Source organism: Mustela lutreola, chromosome 18, assembly GCF_030435805.1.
Source record: "Mustela lutreola isolate mMusLut2 chromosome 18, mMusLut2.pri, whole genome shotgun sequence".
In the NCBI taxonomy this organism is placed as follows: Eukaryota; Metazoa; Chordata; class Mammalia; order Carnivora; family Mustelidae; genus Mustela; species Mustela lutreola.
In genome coordinates, this window is record NC_081307.1 from 14,865,238 (window position 1) to 14,887,650 (window position 22,413).

A 22,413-nucleotide genomic window follows, 5' to 3' on the forward strand; every position below is an offset into this window, starting at 1 on the left:
TTGCCTTTTGTGTATTTATTGACCTTTTGTTTAATAATTTGGGTTTGATTTTAGGCCACCAACAAAATGGAAATGAAAGAGATTGCTAAACACAAGACACTATGGAAAATGAACTCAACAGGTGAACCTTTATTAGTTACTGGTGTAGAAGTCAATCCTCTGAAAAAATTCACTATTCCCAAGATCAGAAGGACAGCTGGGAAAGGTAATATATACTGTCTCTATGAGAAATAGGTTTATTTCATAACTATTACTGCATTTCTTTGATTCTTAGTTTATGTTTGTCTTATTTTGACTATATAAAATTTGGTTAAGTCATTCCTTTAATTCCTTAAACACACACGTATACACACAAACGTTCATGGAACAGACATATCTCATAAGTACAGTTAAAAATTCTGGATATCATCATAAAACAAATATTAGAAGACTTTGAAAAGTTTAGAGAAGAAATGGACCAGCTAAGAACCCTGGAAATCAAGAATGTCATTGCAGTAAGTTCTCTAGATTTTATTTTTTTGTTTCCTCCATGTCTTAGATTCGATGCCAACAGTCCAGGAATGCCAGCTGGAACAGACATAGAAAGCCCCCAAAAAAGTCTCTTCTCCCTTGCCAAGAACTGGGAAAGGCACATCCTAGAGAAATAGAAACCTGGTTGACAATAAATACCTTACTTCTACAAAAAACTAGGGGGTGGAATATAACCTGCACACCTTTGTTAGCACAGGCTTAAGTGGAGGACTTAGACTTCCACTTATACCTTTCCCCCCTTCGTGGCAGTAACAAGTTCCCCTCCCTGCCATCCCCTGCCCCTGCAGTGTCCATGGTTTTCTACCCCTCCTCTATGATAATAAGCCACCCCTTAGAGTAGAGCCAATAAAGACCAACTAAGGAGCCTGGGCTTCTATCACACCTGCCTATTAGAAAGCACCCATCCCTCTCCCACTCTGTTCGTGGAGGCTGAGTCAGGAGCATTGACTTCTACGTAATAAAGCAGCCCCACAGTGTCACTGGAGACCCTGTGGAGAGCCAGGATGTCAGTCCCACCTGGTACTAAAGAATCAATTACCCCCTGCCTTCCCCTACTGGCAGATTGTCCTGCTGGCTCAGTTTCAGTAGAAGATTGCTAAAACCCAAGATTAAATATGATCCGGAGTATCTTACTCTTGACATCCAAAATGACCAAGATATAATTTTTTGAAATCATTCATTTACCATCAACCAGGAAAATCTCAACTTAAATGAGTCGAGATAATCCACAAATGCCAATAGGCAGATGAAACAGAAGTTGGAATGATCTGACAAGGCTTTTAAAGCAGCCACTATAATGTTTCAGTAAGCAATTATGAACACTCTTGAAACAAAAGAAGACTAGAAAATCTCAGCAAAGAAATGGAAAATGTAACGAAGAACCAAGTAGAAATTTTGGAACTGAAAAATACAATCATTGAAATAACTCAGTGGATGGGTTCCAGAGATGAACTGAGAAGACATTGGAAAGAGTCAGTGAATTCGAAGATAATAACAATAGACATTACTCAGTCTGAACAACATAGAAAAAAATTGGCAGAGCTTCAGGGACATGTGGAACAATAACAAAAGATTAAACATCTTTGTCCTCAGTGTCCCCAAAGTAAAAGAGAAAGAATGTGGAAAAGTATTTGAGGAAATATTGGCTAAAAATCTCCCAAATTTGGAAAATGGCATAAAACCTATATAGTCAAAGGGCCGAATAAGCTTTAATAAATAAGATAAACCCAAAAAAGTCCATGCTACAGCACATCATGTTCAAATTTCCAAAAACTAAAGAGAGAAAAATCTCGAAAGCAACTAGAGCAACCATATATCTATAGGGAAACAACTTTTTTAAGACTTTTTTTTTTTTTTTTTTTAGAGAGCATGCAGAGGAAGGGGCAGAGGGAGAGGGAGAAAATCCTCAAGCAGACTTCTCTTTGAGTGCAGAACCTGACACATGGTTCAACCCCAGGACCCTGAGATCGTGACCTGAGTCGAAAACCAAGGGTCAGCCATCCAACCAACTGAGCCACTCAGGCTTCTTGGCGGATAGAAAAAAATTTTTAAAGTAAGTTCTACTTCCAGCAGGGGCTTGAGTTCATGACCCCAAGATCAAGAGTCACATACTCTATCAACTGAGCCAGCCAGTTGCCCCTATAGGGGAAGAATTTTTTGAATGGCAGAAGAGTTCTCACTAGAAATCATAGAGTCCAAAGGAAGTGACACATTTTCAAGTGTAGAAAGAAAAGAGCTGTCAACCCAGAATTCTGTCCCTAGCAGAAATACACTTCGGGAACAGAAGTGAAATAAACATTGTCAGATGAAGTAAACTAAAAATTTTACATCAGCAGATCTAACCTGAAAGAATGGTTAAACAAAATTCCCTAAAGAGAAAAGGTCAAAATAAAAAATCTGGGAACATTAGGAATGAAGAACAAACAATAGGGAGAGTCAAAATATAGGGACATTTAATGGGGCCATCCTTCTCTTGAGTTTTCTTTTTCTTTTCTTTTCTTTTCTTTTTTTTTTTAAGACTTCTCTTATTTATTTGAGAGAGAAAGAGAGAGAGATCCCCAGCAGGAGGAAATGGAAAGGGAGAAGCAGACTCCCTACCAAGCAGGGAGCCCAATGCAACAGTCAATCCAAGGACCCCAAAATCATGATCTGAGCCAAAGCCTAACCAACTAAGACATGTAGGCACCCCCTCTTGAGTTTTCTAATTGTATCTGACAACTGGAGAAAAATTATAACATTATGGGATGTGATTCTCTAGGAATTTGGAGGAAATAATTATAAAATGAGATACTACCTTTGGAGGGACCTGTGTGAATGGGTACAGGCTCTCTCTATGTTATGTATTACAACTACATGTGAATCTACAGTTAACCTCAGAATTAAAAGTTTTTATGAATATAGATAAAAATGAATTTTTTAAATGTTCAAGCAATCCGTAGATGGTCAGGAAAATGAAATAGAGAATGAACCATGAAGGGAAAAAAAACAGAGATGGCAAGCTTAAGCCCCAATATATCTGTTATATTAGGTGTCAATGATCTAAATATACCAATTAAAAAACAGAAGTTGACACAAGTTGACATGACTCAAATATATACTGTAGATAAATTCATTTCAGATATAGTGATACACATTTTTATAAAATAAAGATAAGCTGCGGGTGCCTGGGTGGCTCAGTGGGTTAAAGCCGCTGCCTTCAGCTCAGGTCATGATCTCAGGGTCCTGGAATGGAGTCCCACATCGGGCTCTCTGCTCAGCAGGGAGCCTGCTTCCCTCTCTTTCTCTCTCTCTCTCTGCCTGCCTCTCCATCTACTTGTGATCTATCTCTGTCAAATAAATAAATAAAATCTTTTAAAAAATAAAATAAAGATAAGCTGAAAGATAGGCCATGCAAACAATCAAAATAAAGTGAGAGTAGCTTTATTACTATTCAATAAAGTAGACTTCTGAGGAAAGAAAATTACTAGGAACAAAGATAGAGCATAATGATGGAAGGGTCAGTCTACCAAGAAGACATAGCAAACTTCAATGAGTATGCACCAAACAACAGAGCTTCAATATGCATGAAGCAAAATTGTTAAAACTGAAAGAAGAAATGTAGTTGGAGACTTTAGTGGACCTCTCTCAAAAATTGGTATAACTAAAACCAGACAAAATCCCCAATAAAAAGAATTACAGACCAATATTCCTGATGAACATGGATGAAAAAATTCTCCACAAGATACTAGCTAATTGAATCCAACAGTACATTAAAAGGATTATTCACCATGATTAAGTGGGATTTATTCCTGGGCTGTGGAGGTGGTTCAAAATCTACAAATCAACATGATACACCAAATTAATAAAGAAAGTATAAAAACATGATCCTCTCGATAGATGCCAAAAGAGCATTTGACAAAATACAGCATCCGTTCTCTATATAAACTCTCAAGAAAGTTGGGATAGAAGGAACATACCTCAACATCATAAAGGCCATATATGACAGACCCACAGCTAATATCCTCAGTGGGAAAAAAGTCTGAGAGCTTTTCCTCTAGAGTCAGGAACATGACAGGGATATTTGTTGTCACCACTGTTGTTCAATATAATACTGGAAGTCTTAGCCTCATCAGTCATCAAGATAAAAAGCGTCTGCAGAGTGAAGGAACCAATCAATAAAACTAAAAGATAACCTTTGGAATGGGAGAAGATATTTGCAAATAATATATCTGATAAAGAGTTAGTATCCATTATCTATAGCAAACTTACACCCCCAAACCTGTGTTGAGCAAACTCAACACCCCCCCAAAAACCAAATAATCCAGTTAAGAAATGGGCAGAAAACATGAGTAGACATTTTTCCAAAGAAGATATCCAGATGGCTAACGGACACATGAAGATGCTCAACATCACTCATCATAAAGGAAATACAAATCAAAACGACAATGAGATACCACCTGTCAGAATGGCTAAAATGAACAACTCAGGAAACAACAGATGTTGGCAAGGATGTAGAGAAAGGGGAACATTCCTACACTGTTGGGGGAAATGTAAATTGGTATAACCACTCTGGAAAACAGTATGGAGGTTCCTCAAAAAGTTAAAAATAGAACTTTCCTATGACCCAGCACTTGCACTACTAGGTATATATCCAAAGGATACAAAAATCCTGATTTGAAGGGGAACATGCATTCCAATGTTGATAGCAATATTATCAACAATACCCAAATTATGGAAAGAGCCCAAATGTCCATTGACTGATGAATGGGTAAAGAAGATGTGATGTGTGTGTACACACACACACACACACACTCCAATCGAATATTACTCAGCAGTCAAAAAAATGAAATCTTGTCATTTGTAACGACATGAATGGAACTAGATGGAGTGTATTATGCTAAGCACAATAAATCAGAGAAAGTAAAATATTATATGATTTCATTTATGTGTGAAATTTAAGAAATAAGACAGATGAACATAGGGGAAGGGAAGGAAAAATAAAATACAAACAGGGAGGTAGGCAAACCATAAGAGACTCTTAACTATAGAGAACAAACTAAGGGTTGAAGGTGAGTGGGCTGGTGGGAGAATGGGCTAAATGGGCGATGGGCATTAAGGAGGGCATTTGTTGGGGTGAGCACTGGGTGTATTATAAGTAAGTGATGAATCACCAGATTCTACATTTGAAACCAATACTACTGTATATGTTATGTAACTTGAATTTAAATTAAAAAAAAATAAAACTGTTGAGACAGAAAACCAGCAATTGGGGCACTTGAGTGGTTCAGTTGATTCAGCATCCATCTGTTGATCTCAGCTCAGGTCTTTATGTCAGGGTTGTGAAGTTCAGGCCCCATGAGTTTAACCCCCACATAAAGGCAAAAAATCAGCAAAAATATGGAAGAACTTAATACTGTCAAGCCACAGAATGTAACTGACATTTGTACATAACTTCACCCAACAGCAGCAGAGTAGACATTCTTTTCAAATGCTGATTTGACACCTACCTAGATAGACATATGTTGGGCCACAAAACACATCTCAACATATTTAAAAGAGTTGGAGTCCTGCAGAATGTGTTCTTAGACCATATGCAAAGTAGAAATTAACAAAGTAATATGTAAGTCTCTGAAGAAATGAAAAATAAATAACATTTCCAACTACTGATGAGATTTCAAGGGAAATAAAAATGTACATCAAATAAAAATGAAAGTGTAACATATCAAATTTGAGGGACACAGCTAAAGGATTGCTAACAAATTTATAACACTAAATACATTAGAAAATAGGAAGGATTTCATATTATCAAGTAATATCACTACTGGGTATTTACCCAAAGAATACAAAAACACTAATGTGAAAGATCTATGCACCTCTATGTTTACTGCAGTATTATTCACAGTAGCCAAATTCTGGAAGAAACCCAAGTGTCCACTGTTAGATGAATGGATAAGAAGATGTGGTATATATGCACATGCACACACAATGGAATATTAATCAGACATAAAAAAGAATGAAATCTTGCCATTTACAACAGCATGGAAGGATCTAGAAAGTATAATGCTAAGCAAAATAAGTCAGAGAAGGACAAATACCATATGATTTAAGAAAATTATAATGTTGAATTTAAGAAAACAAAGGTACAAACCAAAACTAGACTCTTAATATACAGAGCAAGCTTATGATTAGCAGTGGGGGAGGGGGGAGGTGAATGGGTAAAATAGGTGAAGGGGATTTAAAGCACACTTATAAACACTAAATAATGTATAGAATTGTTGGATCACTATATGTACACCTGAAACTAATATAACACTGTATGTAATCTATACTGGAATTAAATTTACAAAATAGGAAGGATTTCATAACAGTAATCTCAGTTTCACCTTAAGAAAATAGAAAAAAAATAACAAACCCAAAACAAGCAGAAGGAGGAAAGTCAATGAAACAAAAAATCTGGTTGATTGAAAAGATTAAAAAGTTGACAAACCTTTAGCAAGACTGACAGAAGACACAAATGCCACAAATTCCACTATCAGGAATAAAATGAAATAACATTTCTGACCCATGGTATTTAGAGGTTAAAAAGAAAATATTATGAACAGATCTACGTACATAAACTTGACACCTTAGATGAAATGGACCAGTTTGTCAAAAGTCAAAGTAATAAAATTCACACAATACTAAGTAGATTATTCAAACACCTTTATTTATAACTATTGCAGAAATTGAATTCATAATTGAAAACACTGTTGGAAAGAAATCTCTAGGCCCAGATGGTTTTACTGGAGAAAATTCAGAAAGAGTTGATACAAATTCTACAGAACCTCTTCCAGAACATAGAAAATAATTTTATGAAGCCACTATCACCCTGGTATTAAAACCAGACAAATGTAATACAAAAAAAAAAAAAAAAAGGAACAACACATACCAATATGCATTATGAACACTGGCACAGAAATCTTAAACAAAATATAAGAATTCAGCAGTACTGTATATAAAATGATTTTTCACTACCTCCAAAGGAGTTTTATTTCATGGATGCAAGCCTGGTTTTGTATTTGAAAGTGAATCTATATCTGAGGGATAAAGAGGAATTACATGATCATATTAATTACTACAAAAAAAGCACTCAGCTAAATTCAGCATTCAACTAGATTCAACACTCAGGATAGAGAACCAGCAAAATAACAACAGGGGAATTTCCTTAACTGGAGGAAAGATACATGGAGCTAACATCACTAAAAGGTGAACAACTGAAGCTTTGTAAGAGAAGACTTCAAGAACCTTCTCTTTTGCTATTTTAACAACATAGTACTGGAAATTGGAGCCAGTGCAAAATGGAATAAATTTAACTTAAAGACAGAGATAAGAAAAGGAGAAATAAAATTGTTTCTGTTTGAAGGTCACATAATGCTCTACATAGGAAATCCCAAAGAATCTACAAAAAAAAAAAAAAAAAAGAAAAAATACCTCTCTAATAAGTTCATCAAGCTTCCTGGGTGCAAGATCAAAATAGAAGAACTGTAGAACCAACCTGAGTGTCGGATGGATGGATGGATGGATGGATGGATGGATGAAGAAGGTGTGGTATGTGTATGTACACTCACACACAAACAAATATTACTCAGCCGTAAAAAAAGAATAAAATATTGAATGTATATAATTGTTGAATCACTATGTTGTATATCTGAAGCTAATATAATACTGTATATCAGCTGTTTCAATTAAAAAAGAAAAATTAATTGAATACATATTAACTAAGAATACATGAAAATCAAAATATTAAACATAATGCCATTTATAATAGCCCAAAACTTGAAATGTATTTTTATAAATCTAACAAAACATGTATAGTGTTTTTGTGCTTTAAGTGCAAATATTAGAGCACATAGGTGGCTCAGTTGGTTAAACATCAGACTCCCAAGGGACACCTGGGTGGCTCAGTTGGTTAAGCGACTGCCTTCAGCTCAGGTCATGATCCCAGGGTCCTGAGATGGAGCCCCACATCTGGCTCCCTGCTCAGCAGGGATATTGCTTCTCCTTCTCCCTCTGCCCCTTTCCCCTCTGCCACCCCACCCTGTGCATGGAGCCTAAGATTCTCTCTCCCTCTCTCTCTGCTCCTCCCCTACCCTGCTTGTACGGCACTCTCTCAGATACACAAAAAAACAAACAAACTGCAAATGCTGATGAAAGAAATCAAGGAGGATTTGTTATTCATACTGGTTTTCCATGAATTTAGATTTATTGCAGTTTTTCTCAAAATCCTGGCAAGTCATTTTCTAAATAAACAAATTTATTTTCAAATTTACATGAGAAGGCAAGGAAACTAGAAATAGCTTAAACAATTTAGAAATAGAAAAAATTGTTTGTAATTACTCTGCTCAGTACTAAGGCTTACTATGTAGCTACAGTAATCAAGATAGTGCAGCATTGGCAGAGGGATAGATCAATGGAACAGAACAGATTCCAGAAATAGACCCACATTAATATGCTCATTTGATTTTCTTTCAATTAATTTTTACAAAGTTATATTCAATCAAGAAAAGTAGTCTTTTCATCAGATGTTGCTGGAGCAACTGGACAACATCCATAGGCAAGAAAAGGAACTTCTCCCTAACTCACACAAAAAATAATTCAAAATCAATCATGGGTGAGCCCTTGGCTGTCTCAGTTGGGAAAGCATGCAACTCTTCTTGGGGTTGTGAGTTCAAGCTCCATGTTAGGTATAAAGATCACTAAAATAAATAAACTTTTAAAAAAAGAAAAAAAAAGATAAATTGGCTTCATCCCTATTAAAAAACTTACTTTCTGAAAGACAGGTAAGTGAAAAGAAAACTTAGAATGGAAGAAAATGGGGTTTTTGGGTTTGGGGGGTATAGTTTATACACAATATTATATTATTTTCAGATGAACAACATAGTGATTCAGCTATTCTATACATTATGCTGTGCTCACCACTAGGATAGCTCCCATCTGTTACCATACGACACTGCTACAGTAGCATTGACTATGTTCCCTACTCTGTACATTTTCTCCCCTGATTTATTCATTCCTTAACTAGAAGCCTGTATCTCCCATTTCCCTTTACCCATTTTGCCCATCCTCCCATCCCATTTCCCTCAGGCAACCATCAGTTTTACTATGTATAGGTCTGATTCTACTTTTTGTTTATTCATTTTTTTGTTTTTAATTTTCCACATATAGGTGGAATCATATGGTATTTGTCTTTCTCTCTCTGACTGACTTAGCATAATACCCTCTGGGTCCATCCATGTTGTTGCAAATGGCATGATCTCATCTTTTTAATGGCTGAGTAATATTCCATTTTGTGTATGGATATGCGTGTGTGTGTGTGTATCACATCTTCTTTACCCATTCACCTATTCTTGGACACCTCGGCTGCTTCTGTATCTTGGCTACTGTAAATAATGCTATAGCAAACATGGGAGTGCTTGTACCTTTTCACATTTGTGTTTTCATTTTCTTTGGGTGAAAACTCAGTAATGAAATTATTGAATCATATGGTATTTCTATTTTTAATTTTTGAAGAACTTCATTTCCACCAATAGTGCGCAAGGGTTCTTTTTTCTCTACATCCTTGCCAACACTTGTAAATCACATATATGAAAAGAACTCATATCCAGAACATATAAAGTACTTTCAAAACCCATTAGTAAGCTTAAAAAGGTGGTAAAACAATCCAGTTAGTGAGGAAGAAGGCATGAACAGACATTTCACCAAAGAGGATGTACAGATGGCAAATGAGAACATAAAAAGATGTTCAACATCATAGCCATTAAGGAAATGGAAACCACAATGAGATATCACTATCCATTTGTTAAAACAGATGAAATTAAAAGAATAACAATGCCGAATGTTAGCAAAGATATGGAGAAACAAAATAAGTCATATAACCGGTAGACATCAGATACCTCAGCCACTCTTTGAAAAACAGTTCAATAGTTTTTTTCTTTAAAAACTAAACATGGAACTACCGAATGACCCACCAATTACATTTTGGGGGCATTTATCCCAGAGAAATGAAAATGTACATCCACACAAAAAAACTATACACAAATGTTCATAGAAGCTTTATTTGTAATAGCCAAAAATAGACAACCACTTAGGTTTATAACCAGTGAGTGGTTAAACTGTGATACATCCATACCGTAGAGTACTTACTCAGCAATAAAAAGAAAACATCTATTGTAGTAACAACTTAGTTGGTTCTCAAAGGGATTATCCTGAATGAAAAAAGTCAATGTCCACAGGTCACAACTAAAACATTCTACTTATAACACATTCTTGAAATGACAAAATTTATAGAGATGGAGAATAGTAGTTTTCAAGATTTAGAGGCAGAAAAAGGGAATACAGTTATCAGTATGATTCTATTTCTAAAACACCTCAAGGAAGATCTTTGTGGGATGAAACACTAGTGTTTGGCAACTAGTGGTTGCCATGAATCTACACAAAGGACAAAATTTCACAGAACTACACACACAGGTGCCTGTAAAACTGGTAAAATCTTAAGATATGTGGATTTTACCAATATCAATTTTTGGTTTGATATTATAGTTATGTATGTCATTATGTAGATGTACAAAGATGTAGTTTTAAAGTCAAATAACGACGTCCCTTTTCTTTATCTTTAGTTTACTTGTCATCTTGTTGCACCAATACTAGAGAGTATAGTTTCATACATGATACTCTTACCCAGTGCCAGCTTGATCTAGGCTGTGATCTGCAATCATCATGGCGGTTTGGGGATACAAAACTGGTTCACAATGAGGAGTTGGAAAAAAACTTTACTTCTAAGAGGTAAGTTACTATAACCTAAAGAAGGTTGAGATTTGGGTTTTTTTATTTTTTCTATGAAGTCATAAGAATTAGTAATTTCTACCATTTGAGTAGAAATTTCGTAAGTATTACTAAGAAAATAAGTACAGAGATTATTATTTTGTTGGCTTCTCATAGCCTTGTGTAATAATGAAGAGCTAAGTGTAAGATTTTGATTAATAAGTTTTACAGGTTAATGTAGACAGATTTCAGACACTTGTAATTTTTTTAATCTTGATAATTTTTCAGAAACTTACATCAGCACATTTATTAAGCACCCATTTTGTAAATTCCCTGTGCTTCCTGTGTAATGTAAAATAGTTAAAATATTCAGAAAATAACTTTTTTCACTTGATTCAACTGTTCAGAGACTTAGCTGTTGTTATAATTTGGCAGAATCGTATCTGGCTATTTCCAGCTCTTCCACTAGAGCCACTTTTTCTTCTAAAATTTTTTTTATTTGAGTATAGTTAACAGAGTGTTAAATTAGTTTAATAATTTTTTTAAAAGGTACTGCTTATACTTTTTGGGAAGGTATAATCCATTTTGTTTTTATAAGAAAGAAGAAAAGCACATGCAGAGCTCTCATTGTAAACATTTTATATTTATTAATCTAGATCTTATATGAACACAATTTTACCTTTTTCATAATCTGATTTTTTTTCTCCTTCACTAATTGGCATTTAACTTAAAACCTAACTGTAGCTTCATCTGAAACAAAACAAAAAAAAAAGAAACCAAAAACATTCTAAAACAAGTTCCAAGTGTGGGTTACAACTTGTTTTAGAATGTTTTTGGCTTCTTTTTTTTGTTTTAGAATTAATTCCTCTTGTCTTAAACATACTTACCCTCTGATGTCACTTTGAATTGGTAGAAATGACAGATGTAGTTGACAGCATTTCTGTCATCTAAAAAACAATAATTTTGAGCAAAAGTGGAATGGACTGGATATATCCTGCCACTTCCAGATTGAATTAAGAGTTTAATAAAAAATTAATTCCTGGTATTCTTTGACTTCAGTTCTTTTAGGCATTTTAAAATGTTGTCCTTTTTCATAATGCTCCCCTGCCCAACACTTAATTTACAACCTGTTGATGTTAGAGAAATTAGAAAAATTACCCAAAAATACACGATAGGCTAGAACATTGCAAATAAACAACCACCCAGCAAATACTGATTTCTTAGTTACTTGTCCAATTAGACAAACTCATTTTTTCCCATAGTACTTTATACTCATTTAATAGGTCTTTCTACCATATACTGGTTTTGTCTGATTTACCTGCTTCGTGAGTTTCTTCTTCCTTTTTTTCAAGATTTTATTTATTTTTTAGAGAGTGGTGGGAGGGTCAAAGGGAGAGGAAGAGAATCTCAAGCAGACTCCCCACTGAGCACAGAGCCTGGTGCCGGGCTCTCTCTCACCACCCTGAGATCATGACCTGAGCTGAAACCAAGAGTTGGACGCTCAACTGAGTAAGCTGCCCAGATGCCCCATGGCTTTTCTTTCTGTCATTCTCTTTAGAGGAGTTATTATATCTATGGGCTCAGCAAAACAAGTATCTCCAAAGGATACCAATTTCCATTTCTTATCTGCATTCCATCTACCACTTCTTAAGTCTGAAATCAGCAAAAGCATTAAAAATCTAAAAATCTGTGTATTCCATCAGTTGTTAAAACATCTCAGTACCTGCTGTGTCAGACATCATATTTGATAACCCTTGAAGATCAATGAGTGTTTTTTTCTGTCTTAAAGAGTTCACATTCTAGTTTAAAAGACATACAAGCAAATACAAAATAAAATGTTATAATAGAGATATAGGTTGGGGCGTCTGGGTGACTGGGGCACCTGGGTGGCTCAGTGGGTTAAAGCTTCTGCCTTCGGCTCAGGTCATGATCCCAGGGTCCTGGGATCGAGCCCCACATTGGCCTCTCTGCTCAGCGGGGAGCCTGCTTCCTCCTCTCTCTCTGCCTGCCTCTCTGACAACTTGTGCTCTCTGTTTACCAAATAAATAAATAAAATCTTAAAAAAAAATAATAGAGATATAGGTGCACAGATGAGGGACTGATTATTCTTTTTTTTTTTTTAAGATTTTATTTATTTATATGAGAGAGCATGAGAAGGGGGAGGGACAGAGGAAGGAGGAGACTCCCCACTGAGCAGGAATCCCAATGCAGGACTCGATCCTGGGACTCCAGGATCATGACCTGAGCCCAAGGAAATATTTACTTTTTTTTTTTTTTTAAAGATTTTATTTACTTGAGAGAGAGAGCGCGCGCGCATGTACAAGTACAAGTAAGGGGACCAGCAGGCAGAAGGAGAGGGATAAGCAAGCTTTCTGCTGAGCAAGGAGCCAGATGCAGGACTCTATTCCAGGATCATGACCTAAACCAAAGGCAGACACTTAACAACTGAACCACCCAAGTTCCCCTGGGACTGATTATTCTAAAGAGTTTTGAGAGATGCTTTGAAAAGTTAAGAAAATTGAGCTAGTCTTAATGGGTAAAAGAGAAACTGAATTATTCTTAAGTCCATTGCCTTATTTGTATCAATTTGACCCTTTTTGTTTTAAAAAATTTCCAAATTTACATGAAAGGATATCATTTTAAAGATTGTCAGTACCTGGCTTAATGTTGTGATTGAATTAGTACTTGATATCTCCGTTTATGTCTCACTTCAGATGTAGTCTGAGCCATCTATGGTTAATTTCATTTACTTTATCAATGATTGGTTCCAAGGGTGGGCAGAAATAAATCAGTTTGGGTCAATAACACACTCAAGATGGATTGGTTTGGGAGGTCTCTAGGAAAGAGAAGCCGTTTGTGAACCAAGGAAGCGTTTGTGAACCAAGGAAGCATGTTTAAGTTACTGATAACACCCTTGTGAGGTAATAAAAAGACTAGTGTTAGGATGACCCTAAGGCTGAGTACAGCAGGACAAAGAGATGGAAAAAACTTGGATCCTTACTGATATCTGGAGCCATGAAATCTATCAACCCTGATAAAGGCTGCCTGATTTCTGAATTTCTTATAATTATAATAATAAGAAGTAGTCAACTTATATTTAGCCAAATTGAGCAAGTTTTTGTGCTTGAAGTCAACAGCATTCCAGCTGATAATGAATTGTATACTGGGAAAGGGGTACTGGCAAATAAGAGATTCTACACTATGGATTTAACTTGAAGACTGGGCCATAAGGGTGCCAACTTGAAAAGTTGGTGATAATCCTTTATACCTTGTGCACAAATATTTACTTCATGAGACTTTGGTTTGGGGCGATATTATACAGAAATTCAGGATGTTAAGGTGTGTTGGCCCTGTCCTGCTTGGACGCAAAAGGCCTTTAAAAAAGAAAGAGCCTTTCTTCTTATGATCTGGTATCACAGATCAGCTTCATAAGATTAGCTTGAAGTAAAGAATTCATCTTTTCCAAAGTTAGTTTGAATTTGGGTTTAAAAAGATTTAACAGGAAATACGTGCTGCAAAGCACAATTCTGTTGCCTTTAGCTTTCCCATACCTCCTTTTAAGTATTTTCTACAAGGTAAATAGGAAGTATTCAGGTTTATACAATAAAGATATATTTTAAATGCAATTGGGGGGAAGAAATGGATAGTTTCAAATTGTAGTGCGGTAAAGGCCATTTCAAATCCAGAGCCTTGGAGGGTGCAAAGGTTTCAGAGGTTTGCTGCCAGGATACTGAAAGTTCTAACTGCAACCATTGTCTAAACATGATCTTGCTATGGTTACCTAGTCTTTGGAATTTTGAGGGTAGAGAATCCTAGCTTCTTTTTAAAGAGATGTACTGTTGCTAACAGCCATTTAATACCATTAATGTGTCATTCTTCACTTTTCTGAATTTAATTGTAGTTATCCTGTTATTTTCCCTTTAACAGTGTATTTTTGGGTGTAGATAACTTAATCTTGTAGCTATATATTGCCAGAATGGATGATAACTGTATAGATCTATATCCACACCTGTTAGAAATGAAGGCATATTACTCCCAGTGTAGATCTGAAGTTAGATGCAGTGACTGGATGACACTTCGGGTGGTTCCCTTTCTGCAAGGTGGATTGAAGGTGTTTTGTGTGGCCATGAATACTTTTTAAAGTATATATGTTGGAAGAAGGACGTGTATAAAAGGTAACCAAGTTAGTAGACTGCAGTATCTCTAACAATTCTAAATCATCTTATATAATTTAAACTGTTCTTTGTCTTATTCTTTTTATTGGTTTATTGATGTACAAACCTAGTCTGTATCGCTCGTTAGAACCCAGCATGAGACTTGCCTGGACATCCTGAGATGAAGTCACTGTCTCTATTAAGGACTGCATGCAAGGATCTAGCTGCTGCTTGGCAGCCTTTTAAAGACTTAAAGGAGCTAGACAAAGATAAAAACTGTGGACAGCAGTGTGGAGAATCAAGGCAGAGAAAGAGAAACTTAAATTCTTAATATTGTTGGGGAACTGAGTAAGTTCAGAATCTGCCTTCTGTAGGTAGAATAGTGTACCCCCCAAGATGCCCACATCCTGATTCTTACAATCTGTGAATATGTTACTTTACATAATAAAAAGGATTTCACAGATCTGGTTGACATCACAAACTGGCAGATGGTGATGATCTTTGGTTACCTGAGTGGGCCCAATATGAATGAGTGGGCTCATGATATGAGCTCTTAGAAATATAAAAGGACAACAGAAGAATGGGTCAGAGAGGAGACAGAAGAAAAATTTCAGAGGGATTCAGTCTGCTTTTTCTGGCTTTAAAGATGGAGGAGAGAGATGTTATGATTCAAGGAATGCAGGTAACTTCTAGAACTTGGGAGCAGCCTAGAAAGGAAATGGATGTTAGTCCTCCATCTGCAAATGATTAAATTTTGTGAACAAGAGATCCTCCCCAGACCCTGAGACAGGAATACAATACAGATGACACCATTATTTTAACCCATTGAGACTTATTGGACTTATGTCCTACTTAACTTAAAGATAATAAACTTGATTTGTTGGTACATCTGGGTGGCTCAGTTGGCCAACTAAGTGGCCAACTTCTTGGTTTTGGCTCAGGTCATGGGATCTCAGAATCATGGGATCAAGCCCCTTGTCAGGCTCCCCTGAGCCACAAGTGTGCTCCAGGATTCTCTCTCTTTCTCTTCCCCTCTCCTAGTTTGCCCTCTTTAAAATAAATAAATGGATCTTTTTAAAAAAAGATTTTCTTCAATCCACTAAGTCTGTAAGAATTTGTTACAGCAGCAGTAGAAAAGTACTACACTGCCTTATCCAGACTTCTTGTGTGAATTAGAAAAAATTTTCCCTCCAGCTTTATTGAAATATGATACATATATATATATATTATGAAATGTTTACTACGATGTTAGTTAATTCATCTTTTATTTCACATAATTAGCCATTTTGTTTTGTTATGGTGAGAACATTAAAGCTCTATTCTATTTATTTTACGCTAACTTCTATTTTTTTAAGATTTTATTGAGAGCACAAGCACAAGTAGGGGGAGCAGCAGGCAGAGGGAGAAGCAGGCTCCCCACCAAGCAAGAAACCAGCTGCGGGACCTGACCCTGAGATCATGACCTGAGCTGAAGGCAGAGAGAGGCTTAACCAAATGAGCCACCCAGGCGTCCCAAAGCTCTAAGAACAACTTTCAAGTAGATGATACAGTATTATTAACTGCAGTTAGCATGCTGTCCCATAGATCCTCTGAACTTACTCATCTTATAATTGATATAAAGTTCGTATCCTTGACCAGCATCTCCCCATTTCCCCCCATCTCTAGGCCTGGCAACCATCTTCTGCTGTTTATATGAATTTGATATTTTTAGATTCCACATGTAAGTGAGACTATATGGTATTAGTCTCTCTCTGACTTAACACAATGCCCTCAAGGTCCACTCATTTTGTCACAGACTGAGGATTTCCTTCGTTTTTATTGCTGAATAATATTCCATGATGTTTCTGTGTATGTGTGTATTTTCTTTTCTTTTTTTTTTTAAGATTTTATTTATTTGACAGGGAGAGAAAGAGTACAAGCAGAGGGAGCAGCAGGCAGAGGGAAAAGCAGGCTTCCCACTGAGCAGGGAGCCTGATGTGGAACTGAATCCCAGGACCCTAGGATCATGACCTGAGCTGAAGGCAGCTGCTTAATCGACTGAGCCACTCAGCATCCCTGTACCACATTTTCTTTATTGATTCATGTGTTGATGGATACTTAGGTTGTTTCTGTGTCTTACCTATTACAGATAATGCTGGCAATGAACATGGTTGGTACAGATATCTCTTTGAGATAGCAGTTTCATCTACTTCAGATACATACCCAGAAGTGGGAGTATTTGATCATAGAGTAGTTCTATTTTTAGTGTTTTCAGAAATTTCCATACTGTTTTCCATAGTGGCATACCAATTTATATTTCTTTTAACAGTGCACCAGTGTTCCCTTTTCCCTACATCCTTACCAGCACTCATTACCTTGTCTTTTTGAGAATAGCCATTTTGGCGAGTATGAGATGATATCTCATCGTGTGTTTTGATCTGCATTTCCCTGATAATTAGTGATGCCGAGCACCTTGTTATGTACTTGGTGGCCATTTGTGCATTTTCTTTGGAAAATGTCAATTAAAGTTCTCTGCCATTTTTAAATGAGATTGTTGGTGTTTTGCTTTTGAATTGTATATTCCTTATGTATTCTGGATATTAACCCCTTATCAGATACACAATTTGTAAATATTTTTTCCCACTCCATAAATCAGCTTTTCCTTTTGTTGATTCTTTTTTGCTGTGCAGAAGTATTTCAGTTTGATACAGTCCTATGTGCTTATTTTAGCTTTTGTTGCCTTTGCTTTTAGGGTCAGATCCAAAAAAATCATTGCCAAGACCAATGTACAGGAGTTTACTGCCTGTTTACTTCCAGGAGATCATTGTTTCAGGCCTTATATTTAAATCTTTTAATCCATTTTGAGTTAATTTTTATGCCTGGTGTAAGAAAGTGGTATAGTTTCACTCTTTTGCATGTGACTGTCCAGTTTTCCCAACATCATTTATTGAAGAGACTGTCCTTTTCCCACTGTATATTCTTGGCTTCTTTGTCATAAATTAACTGATTGCATATGCCTGGGTTTATTTCCGGGCTCTTTGTTCTGTTCCATTGATGTGTGTCTGTTTTTATGCTAGTACCATGCTGTTTTGCTTTTTATAGGTTTTTTTTTTTTAGGATTTTATTTATTTATTTGTCAGAGAAAAAGAGAGAGGACATAAACAGGGGAAGAGGCAGGCAGAGGGAGAAGCAGGCTCCCCACTTGAGCGAGGAGCCGGAAGAGGGACTCAATCTCAGGACCCTGGGATTGTGACCTGAGTTGAAGGCAGATGCTTAACTCACTGAGTCACTCAGGCGTCCCAGTTTTTATAGCTTTAAACTGTAATTTGAAATCAGGAAGCATTGTGCTTCCAGCTTTCTTCTCTCTCAAGATTGCTTTGGCTATTCATGGTCTTTGTGGTTCCATATAAGCTTAAGATTATTTATTCCATTTCTATGGAAAATGCCAGTGGAACTTCAGTAGGGATTGCATTGAATTGTAGATTGCCTTGGGTTGTGTGGCCTTTTAAAAAATGTTAATTTTTCCAGCTCATGAGCACAGACATTCTTTATATCTGTGTCTTCTTCAGCAAATGTCAGTTTTCAGTTGTACATGTATTTCCCCTCCTTGGTTAAATTTATTCCTAGGTATTTTATTCTTTTCAATGTAATTGTAAATGGGATGGTTTCTGAATTTCTCTTTCTGATAGTTCTCTTTAGAGTATAGACATGTAAAATGTTTCTATATGTTGATTTTGTATGCTACAGCTTTCCTAAATTCATTTGTTCTAAGAGTTTTTTTTGTGGAGTCTTTAGATTTTTCTGTATGTAATATCGGGGTCATCTGCAAACAGAGATTGCATTTGCTTCTCCCTTTTATCTCTTTTTCTTACCAATTTGTCTAACTAGGATTTCAGTACTATGTTGAATGTTTAGAGTAATTTGAATTCTTAGCAGTATAAATCCTATATATCCATTTCCTTGTGCAAGTTACCGGAGGTTTATCTATGCCTTTGGTGGAGTCATACTTCACTGATTCTTCATAATCTTTAAAGCTTTGCATAAGTGTCTATAAATTTGAAGAAGTGGTCATGTCTTCCAGAATTTATATGTTGAACTTCGGTAAGTATAGACCTTCACCTGCAAGTGGGGACATGGTAGAGTGTGCTCTGGTGCAGGGTGCCAAGTGTAGGACATGTAGTTGCTTCAGGTCAAGGGGGTGGATGACAAATCTTGGATCAGGCCTTGGCCTGTACATTATCAGCAGTTGTCTGGTCTTTGGTGAGTGCTCCTAGGCATTCACATATGCTGCAAGGGCTGTTGGGGTTCTCAGCATCTCCTCCTGGTCCATCCGCTTGGGACCAGAGTAAGCAGTGGTAGTGGCCAGAGTCTGTCATATGGACACACTCATTTGCAGGTGCCTGTGTTGTGGCAGGGTCCAGTTGCTAACACATGTGTAGTGGTGAGTGCCAGGGTAGGCAGCAAGGGCCAGCCAAGAACATGTGCACTGGCAGCTGTGGGGATCCTGGCTGTTGTTCATTATTGTGTTGGCAGTATCTTGCCCTGGACACATAGCAGTATGGAGGTTAATGATGGAGATTGGGCCAGAGGGTATTCAGGCGCATAGCTGGAGTGGCTAGGTACAGGTGAACCTAGTGATACAGGATAGTGACGTATGATAGAGCTTGCTCTGGCCCACATACCACTATAGAAGTCTTGGGTATGGAAGTGGTCTAATGTGGCTGCAGGATCTTGCCATGGTGTGCACACAGCAGTTTGGGCTGGTGACAGATATTTAGCCAACAGCATTTAAGTACACAGCTAGGGGAGCTAGCCCCGAGCACCTGCATGCTAGTGAGTGTCAGCTACAAGAATCTAAGTTTGGGGGCGCCTGGGTGGCTCAGTGGGTTAAGCCGCTGCCTTCGGCTCGGGTCATGATCTCGGGATCCTGGGATCGAGTCCCGCATCGGGCTCTCTGCTCGGCAGGGAGCCTGCTTCCTCCTCTCTCTCTCTCTCTCTGCCTGCCTCTCCATCTACTTGTGATTTCTCTCTGTCAAATAAATAAATAAAATCTTAAAAAAAAAAAAAAAAGAATCTAAGTTGGTGTGTTGCACTCTTGGAGCCAGTCTTAGGCGGGCTTCTGGTGGAACACGGGTGGGAAGACATAAGGTGACTGGTGTCAACAAGTGTAAACACCTGTGGGTCTGAGGCTAGTGATATTAGCAGGGGTATGCTACAGCCACAGTGGCTGTTGGTTTCTTCAGTAGTGAAAGCTACTGATGTTTGCTCAGCAGTCAGTGGGGAGGTGGTGGTTCCTGCTGTATAGCTCCTGTTGGTAGCCTCTGCTTTTTTTCGTTGTTCTAGCCATCTCTTTGTGTCTCAGCTTTGCCATTCCCTGTTTGGAGTAAAGCGAAATCAGATCCTTGATTCTCCATGCAGTGCCCCCAAAGGGCTGGGGAAACTGGCTACTTACCTCACTCTCACTTTCCTGGTGAGAAGAACTCTCTATCTAGGGAATTCTTCTTGAAACTGAGCAGTGCCTGCTCAATATGTGGAATGGTACAGGCAAATTAAGCTGTTCATCCTTCTCTTTTTGCACAGTTATTCTCTAGCTTTCTATGCCACCATGTGCTGAAGTTTCTTAAGTGACCTCCAAAGCTCTCCCAAAGCTGCTTTTGTTTATAGGTAGCTATCTAATGGTTGATCTTTGTTGCGGGGGCCGGAGAGTGGGGTCTGCTACTCTACCATCTTTGTGATGTCACTACCCTTGAATCAAAAATGTACTTCTGGGGCACCTGGGTGGCTCAGTGGGTTAAAGCCGCTGCCTTCAGCTCAGGTCATGATCTCAGGGTCCTGGGATCGAGCCCCACATCGAGCCCTCTGCTCTGCGGGGAGCCTGCTTCCTCCTCTCTCTTTCTCTTCCTGCCTCTCTGCCTACTTGTGATCTCTGTCTGTCAAATAACTAAAATCTTTAAAAAAAAAAAAAAAAAACTTAAAAAAAAATATATACTTCTTCTGGGGTGCCCTGGTGCCTCACTTGGTTAAACATCCATCCTGATTTCAGCTTAGGGTTGTGGGGTCAAGCCCCATGTTGGCCTCTGTTCTGGACTTGGGATTCTCTCTCTCCCTCTGCCCTCCCCATACCCATTTTCCCTCTCCCCAACTCCTAAAAAAAAAAAAAGAAATTTACAGGGTGCCTGGGTGGCTCAGTTGGTTAAGCATCTGCCTTCAGTTCAGGGCATTATCCCAGGGTTCTGGGATCAAGCTCAAAATCCAGCTCTCTACTCAGCAGTGAGTCTGCTTCTCTCTCTCCCTCTGTCTGCCCACTCTACCTGCTTGTGCTCTGTCTCTCTGTCGAATAAATAAAATCTTTTAAGAAGAAAAAAAAAGAAATTTACTTCTGTGAACTTAGTTAAATCCCAGTTTTTCTTACCTTGTTTATGCTTCTTTTCACACATTCTACTTCCTGCCAGGTAGAGATGGGTCACTTACCAGCCATCTCATGGATTTGAAAACAATTAAATTCTTTTTCTAGCTGTCCAAAGCCAATTACTTCATTTTCTTTAACTATTTCCTTAAAGACATACTTAGCTGAATACTTGTATTCTCTCCTTTACACACCCAAGTACCTAAATAGAGTTCTTTTGTTTCCAGTTAAACTTTGAGATATGATACTGAAAGCGTTTCATTTACACAACAAAGAATTATTTACTACCTATTATATATAAATCTCAGAAATCTATTCTATATAATGTAATTATGATCTGGGCATTCCATCTGAGGCACTTATACCTTATACTTTGTTGTAGTTGATTTCAGTAGGTAGATAAATTTCATAGTAGCACACAGTCAATTCTTTTTTTTTTTTTTTTTTAAGATTTTATTTATCAGAGAGAGAGAGCATGAGACGGGAGAAGGTTAGAAGGAGAAGCAGACTCCCCACAGAGCTGGGAGCTCGATGCGGTACTCCATCCCAGGATTCTGACATCATGACCTGAGCCAAAGGCAATGGCTTAACCAACTGAATCACCTAGGCACTCTGTACATACAGTCAATTCTCTAAGGTCACGGTCTTCCAAAATATATCCAGAATTCTATCCACTCATTTGTTGTGCTGTGTTAACTTATACATAACTTCTCTGTCCACATGAATTTTCTTATCTAAGTTTTTTACGTTTATTAACATTTAATAAAATAGTAGTTAAAAAAATGACCAACCCACAACCAAGAGTATATCTACAGGTTAATACTTGAATGCCGGGTTGATTTAGAACTTTCCACTCCAGAGCTTAATGTATATATAAGATACAGGGCCTGACAGATTGTGACACTTAACTCCTTATTAGTATTAGTGCATAAAAATGTGAGTAAATATTTCTGAAAATTATTCTTAACTATTATTTGTTTTTTATATTTAAGATAATATAAATATCCTGTTAGCACAGAATTTGATTGGCATTAATGTTTCTTGGTAATAATGCAGTAAGGCTGG

At 37.3% G+C, this 22,413-nt stretch overlaps 1 protein-coding gene across 2 annotated transcripts in view; it reads left to right on the plus strand.

Annotated features, from left to right (window-relative positions):
• TEX15 (testis expressed 15, meiosis and synapsis associated) overlaps positions 1–22,413 on the plus strand; it is a 74,665-nt gene that overhangs the window by 16,620 nt on the left and 35,632 nt on the right. The window contains exons 2-3 of one of the 2 annotated variants that reach the window (XM_059156269.1): positions 55–205; positions 10,665–10,830. In XM_059156269.1, coding sequence (XP_059012252.1) covers positions 67–205; positions 10,665–10,830 — 305 coding nt within the window. In that variant the 5' untranslated portion in view covers positions 55–66. Of the gene's footprint in view, positions 1–54; positions 206–10,664; positions 10,831–15,523; positions 15,646–22,413 lie in introns of those variants that run through there. The other variant, XM_059156270.1, reaches the window with a different exon arrangement.